This window comes from Salmo salar, chromosome 01 (assembly GCF_965601325.2).
Source record: "Salmo salar chromosome 01, fSalSal1, whole genome shotgun sequence".
Lineage (NCBI taxonomy): Eukaryota > Metazoa > Chordata > Actinopteri > Salmoniformes > Salmonidae > Salmo > Salmo salar.
In genome coordinates this window covers 126623179-126630278 of record NC_138291.1, presented here as the reverse complement: position 1 = coordinate 126630278, position 7100 = coordinate 126623179, and the positions used below count along the sequence as shown (strand labels likewise).

The following is a 7100-nucleotide window of genomic DNA, read 5'->3' as shown; positions in this document are numbered from 1 at the left end:
AACAGCCACCCTAGTCATAGGCTGTTCTCTCTGCTACCGTACGGCAAGCGGTACCGGAGTGCCAAGTCTAGTTCCAAGAGGCTTCTCAACAGCTTCTACCCCCAAGCCATAAGACCCCTGAACAGCTAATCAAAATGCTATTTGCATTGCCCATCCCCCCTTTTACGCTGCTGCTATTCTTTGTTTATTATCTGTTGCATAGTCACTTTAACTCTACCCATATGTCCATATTAGTGCAATTACCTTGACTAACCGGTGCCCCCAGCATATTGACTCTGTACTGGTACCCCTATACATAGCCTCGCTATTGTTATTTTACTACTGCTCTCTAATTATTTGTTACTTTTAATTCTTATTTTTTACTTATCTATTATTAATTTTTTTTACTTAACGTATTTTTCTTAATAAAATTGCATTGTTGGTTAAAGGCTTGTAAGTAAGCATTTCACTGTAAGGTAACAGTGGTAGAGAATGGATCTGTGTCTGGCGGATGGAGAAGTCTGCTACTGCGGTTTTCCACGGTTGTCTGCCTCGGGGAGCGGAGGGATACCCTGTTTTACCATGGCAGTGATGTGTTCCAGTGTTCATTTCCACGGAGCTGAAGAACGACTGTTTACGGGTGGACACGGCAAGGAATTTAAATCCCCCGGCTTGTTGCGCTACACTTTTAAAAGACCAAATAACACTTTTAGTTGATTTGTTAAATTTTTTGGGGGTTGGAATTTTTAGTACAGTTTAATGTAGTACATGTCAGATAGATAGGGCGTCGGTGTTAACATTTTCGAGGTTCTTTTTGTTTTGTTTTCCGCTCTCAGTGGATGGCCATGGCGGTGGAAACGCGACCGGAGCTGGTTGGGAAGCGGTTCCTCTGTGTCAGTGGAGACGAGCCGCTGGATCTCGGGGATATCGGGCGCTGGGGCTGGCGAGCTGGGGTCATCCGAGCCGTTACTCACCGAGACAACAACAATTCAGAGTTAACGGTAAGGAATTCTATTCTTTTTTTTAATGGTTTGTCTGACTAGGACGGATGAGGCATTTGGTGTTGGTTTGGCTTTGGAAAACTGAAGTTAGCTGCTTAACGTCGTTAGCTCGCTGGTTTTCAGTCGCTATTGGCATATAGTTATAACAAATACATAGCTAATGTATTTTGTATGAGTTAAATGTAGCTTTTTATCCTTTATAATTAATATTTGGCAGTAACGTCAGACGTTAGTCTTGAGCTATCTAACGTAAACCTAACGTTAGCTAGTTAAGCTAACGTTATCTGGCCGTTAGTAGGGCGCTTGTCAGCAATGTCAGAGAATTCTAAGAGCAAATAAACCCGAGATAGCTAACAGAGATAGCTGGGCCCGGTTTCCCATAAAAAAATCATATTAATGTTAAATGTAATAGTGAGAACCATTGAGCTGTGATTTAAATTAGCTAGCTAGCCAACGACGAGTCGACCGTTACATGCACAGCTCGAGCGACCCGTTCCAGGATTTAAACATCAAGGCTGAAATTCCATGACTTGTACAGTAATTAGCTAGAAGCTAAAGTGCATATTAAGTCCTGGCATGGACACCAGTTGTATAGAGGACAAAACATTTACAATGTGCTTGATAAATAGGTAAATCATTCCAGATTTGTCCTAAATCATAGGGTCCATGTAAAAAAAAAACACACTATCGTTTTTGTTGTTGTTGTTGCTAGATTACTAATGGTAAGTGCAGCAGTGTTGCTAATGTAGCCTACATAAATACTGTCTGACAGTTAGCCAGCTAAATGAATAGTTGCATTTACATTGGCCCAGTTTTATTAGCCAGGAATGAACAGCTGAGTGAACACAAGGATTTAACATTAGATCATCATGTCACACACAACAGCCATTGTACTAGTGTCAGTAGCTAGAATAGCAACACAATTACACTAAAAAGCTCGCCTGCTACTGCTGTAATTAACGTAGCTTGGTCAATGCACTATTTTCTAAGAAAATTGGCTGCCTTTACTGGTCTTTACGTTGTTTTTACGCTCATAATCTGTATTTGATTTTTGGATGACCAAAAAATGCATTATCGTTTAGAAATAATTTGACTATGGCACCAAGATGACTATCAATAATGAGCTATATCATATTAGTGAGCGCAATTTAATATGCAAGACAAGCATGAATACATGAAGGGAAGTACATTCCAGTGTCCTGCGTTGTAGTTGTCAGTCAGTGTCTATAGAAGTGCAGGCGAGGAGTTAAGTCCAGCGGCAGCATGACTCTCTATATGCATCAACAATGCAGCCCTCTTTTGGATTGAGATGAATGGCGTAGGGCCGTGGTACAGGCAGGCCATTGAGGTGAATGGAGTGGTGCAGACAGGCCATTGAGGTGAATGGAGTGGTGCAGACAGGCCATTGAGGTGAATGGTGTAGGGCCGTGGTGCAGGCAGCCCATTGAGATGAATGGTGTAGGGCCGTGGTGCAGGCAGCCCATTGAGATGAATGGTGTAGCCCGTGGTGCAGGCATGCCATTGAGATGAATGGTGTAGGGCCGTGGTGCAGGCAGGCCATTGAGATGAATGGTGTAGGGCCGTGGTGCAGGCAGCCCATTGAGAAGAATGGTGTAGGGCCGTGGTGCAGGCAGCCCATTGAGAAGAATGGTGTAGGGCCGTGGTGCAGGCAGCCCATTGTATTTCTCAGTGTGTACTGTACAGTATGATAGTTTGTTTTCAGGCATGTGGCCTGAGGGCACCAATTGGAGCAGGCAGAGAGAGCTGCTAATAGGCACTAACTGACTGGGCCAGGGGAAAGAATTTTCCACTGTGAATAGAGGCCTGTCTGGCTGTGTGTTGCTGAGTTGGGAATCTGTAAACGTGTAGCTAGCTAGGCTGTGACACACCGTTGTGCCAACAATAGCTTCTATAAGTCTTTGGTTCAGAGTACTGTGTGTGTGGGAGAATTAACATGCCGTACTGTATGGTTTTTAGGAGTAGGATCTGAACACAAACACCTTGTCTACACTCATTCATTCTTATCACTGTTAAAACAATACTGCATGTAGGCCAGCTAGTTATTTTAATGACCTTTTGTTTCAGAGAGAATACACCAAACATTTTACCCTGACAATAACGGTACTTGAAATGAACGTGTTATTTTGTTGCCCTAGGAGACAGAATGTAACATGAGACTGGTGGTGGCCAGCAGCACCCCCTCCCCCACCGATACCACAACATAAGGCAGCCATGTCTGTGTTCTATGACAGTAGGCTCTCTCTGGTTTTCAGATTGCAAAGCCGGGTTCCGGACTCCTGTCAGGAGGCCGAGCCGGGGTTGAGCCGGGGTTCCGCGCTCCTGTCAGGAGGCCGAGCCGGGGGAGCCGGGTGTCGGACTAGGCTAGCACTACATTTCCACAGCCGGTGATTACCAGACAATGCCTTTCCAACGTAGGTCTAATAGTTCTCCTAGATTAAATCCCTAACTTAGGTCATGACAATAACATTTATTGTTAATATAGTGTTGGGGAAAATATGTTGACATGATTCCTACTACCACCAGTACGGCCCTGGTAATCAGTAATTAACGCTCTGTCCCTCTTCACCAGATTCTAACATTTTGTTTCAGACAGTTGAAGGACACTATGAAGACAGACAGAAATAGAGAACTGAACACAAAGCATAGTATAAACATCAAGACATGTCTTTCACAATACACGCTCTTCAAATGTCTGCATAGCCCCACCCTCTGCAGTGAAGAGTTTAATTAGTGTAACCGTGGGAAGGAATTGATTGTTTGGATAAACAGTAACTCTGTGTGCTGCCGTAACTGTGTGTCCATAATCCATAAATACCTTTTTTAAACACGTCCTCCTATAAAGAACCTGTTTAGTTATCTTGGTAGGCTGTAGACCAGGTGGTCTCAGTAACCTGGAGTTTGACCCACTTCCTGTTTCCAGTCAGATACATGTTGGAATCATTGGGTCCTGTTGAGTTGGCCAGTAGATGGAAACATGTGTTTGATGTCGTAGGACTATAGAGCTTTATTTACACCTCTACTGCTTGTTTCAGACGTCTACTAGTGGTTTCTAGAATGTGTCATAAATCTACTGGACTAAATGTTTCTGATTCAAATTGCTATTGTCTTATTTACTGTTGCTACACTGTTGGTACATAGTATTAATTAACATAATGGTTCTTTAAAACCTGCCCTAGACATTGTACTTTCCTGACAGTGTATTACTCTGCCTGTCGATTGGCCTTGTTTATTCTGTAGCAGTGTGAGTCACTGGCTTGGTACTTTGATATTTCAGACAGCAGAGTTCTCATTAGGAGTGGGTTTACACACACACACACACACACACCACACACACACACACACACACACACACACACACACACACACACACACACACACACACACACACAGAGACTCTCTTTCACCAATGGCTGGACTGTATCCTATAGCAACAGCGGCTTAGCCATGTGAATGACAGTTCCTCTGAGTTCACCAGCTCTAGTCAGCTCCACGTTGCTTAACATCTTCCCTGCTCCACATCAGGACACGATCACAATCAGATCCTATTTAACATGGTCTGTTCTGCACTCTTAGACATGTTAACCTAATGAGAAGGACAAAGGCCAGTGTTGGATATAGCATCAAGCTAGAGTATTTATGGTACGTTTTATCATATAGGCTAGCCAACATGTCATGTATCGTCTGTGTTTGTTGACTGATATAAAGGATTGCTACATCATGTAAGGCCATCCTTCATCATTTACACTTCTGTTTTTCACATGATTTCTCTCCTTTCCTCCAGAAAATACCTGCTTATCACCCTGTGGTCTTTATGCCCAGTTAGTAGGCTGTGTTTTCCTCTGTACTGACCCTGTTCTCTCTGAGACGGCCCAGTCTGCCCAGACCTTCCAACCCCATCTCTGTACTGACCCTGTTCTCTCTGAGACGGCCCAGTCTGCCCCAGACCTTCCAACCCCATCTCTGTACTGACCCTGTTCTCTCTGAGACGGCCCAGTCTGCCCCAGACCTTCCAACCCCATCTCTGTACTGACCCTGTTCTCTCTGAGACGGCCCAGTCTGCCCCAGACCTTCCAACCCCATCTCTGTACTGACCCTGTTCTCTCTGCTCTGCTCTTGTTGAATTTGACCAGATGTCTTTGGTTTAGACCCAACTGTATATTAGTTTTTCAGGACATACTTTCACAAATCAAATAAACGGTATGTTAGTCAAACGGCTCCACTGAAAATGTTTTGGCAGCTGATATTAAAAACACGGTGGTGTTTGAGCCGTTTTCTCTGTGGTGGCAGAGTGTGTATTTGACGAGCCTGCTGGAATGCTTCAGTAATTAAACCAACCAGGACCTAAACAAGTTAACTCTTGTTACTTCATGAAGGATACTTGGCTTTGTTTTCATTGTAAATCCAGGTCATCCTTCTGCATGACCAATATCATATCGTTCTGCAATATTATCTAACTGTAGCAGAACTGAAAATAATTTCCACTTCCTGTTTTATTGCTCCCACTTGTGTAATGCTTAGTCTATCTGTTTGGAAATATGAGCTAGTCTTTCTGAAGATCCATCAAACCATGTTGTTGTTAGTGTCCTGCCTCTGTCCTGTACGCTGCTTCCCTTCCTGCCGTTAGCATCGTGTGTCTCCCCAATGGATCCCTATTCTCTATGTAGTGGACTACTGTTGACCAGGGACCATGGGCTGGTGGACTACTGTTGACCAGGGACCATGGGCTGGTGGACTACTGTTGACCAGGGACCATGGGCTGGTGGACTACTGTTGACCAGGGACCGTGGGCTGGTGGACTACTGTTGACCAGGGACCGTGGGCTGGGGGTGGGGTGGAGGTGCCTGGGGGGGGCGGAGTGGAGGTGTCACTGGTTAGCGCACCACTGTACTTCCTTTCACTGACTGGAGGGCCTTCACATGCCATGTGGTGCAATGACCTTGCTGAAAAGCACACAGGGACATTTTCTATGCTGTGATTTGACATGTTAAAGAGAAGCACACAGGAATTCATACATCCTGTAGTGGGTCTAGCAGTCTGTTTCCAATGGCTTGGTTTCTGTTTTTAACAATGACAGAGACAGATTGTGCTAGTAATATGATTTACTACAGGTCTGACACATCCAAAACCCTTGAATGACAAAGTACCTGTTTTTACTTGCACAAAGTTATTGTCAGCTGGACAACAACCGGTGAATCTCCTGGGGTTGGTCTGACACACTGGGTCGTATCTGGAGCTCTGTCTAAATATTGACTTAAAACCTGTTAGGGCTAGGGGGCAGTATTTACACCGCCGGATAAAAAACGTACCCGATTTAATCTGGTTACCACTCCTACCCAGTAACTAGAATATGCATATACTTATTACATATGGATAGAAAACACCCAAAAGTTTCTAAAACTGTTTGAATGGTGTCTGTGAGTATAACAGAACTCATTTGGCAGGCAAAAATTTCATGCAGGAAGTGACCTGTCTGACAAGGTGTTGTTGTTGTTCTTGCGTCTGTTTATTGAAGAGTCAGGATCTTAGCTGTAACGTGACATTTCCTAGGGCTCCAATATGCTCTCAGAGCCTGGGAAAAACCTGAACGATGACGAGGCAGCCTCAGGCTGAAACACATAATCGCCTTTGCCAAGTGGCCCATCAGAGGACAATGGAATTAGGCGCGTGGCCGATTTGACCCAGTGATATATTTTCCTTCGGCTGTTTATCTAATTGCAGATTCCCGGTCGGAATATTATCGCTTTTTTACGAGAAAAATGGCATAAAAATTGATTTTAAACAGCGGTTGACATGCTTCGAAGTACAGTAATGAAATATTTAGAAATCTTTTGTCACGAAATGCGCCGTGCGCGCGATCGTTATTTACCATTGGGATAGTGTCTGGGACGCACGAACAAAACGTCGCTGTTGGAACATAACTATGGATTATTTTGGACCAAACCTACATTTGTTATTGAAGTAGAAGTCCTGGGAGTGCATTCTGACGAAGAACAGGAAAGGTAAGACAATTTTTCTTATAGTAAATCTGATATTGGTGAGTGCTAAACCTGCTGGGTGTCTAAATAGCTAGCCCTGTGATGCCTGGGCTATGTACTTAGA

The 7100-nt window shown here is 44.1% G+C and overlaps 1 protein-coding gene across 6 annotated transcripts in view; it reads left to right on the top strand.

The window, feature by feature from the left end:
* Positions 1–579: 579 nt before the first annotated feature.
* Positions 580–7100, top strand: part of LOC106591006 (jumonji domain-containing protein 1C) — a 258958-nt gene continuing 252437 nt past the window's right edge. For all 6 annotated transcript variants that reach the window (XM_045687409.2, XM_045687423.2, XM_045687397.2 and 3 more), the window contains exon 1: positions 580–980. In XM_045687409.2, the coding sequence (XP_045543365.2) occupies positions 819–980 (162 nt within the window). In that variant the 5' untranslated portion in view covers positions 580–818. The remainder of the gene's footprint in view (positions 981–7100) is intronic.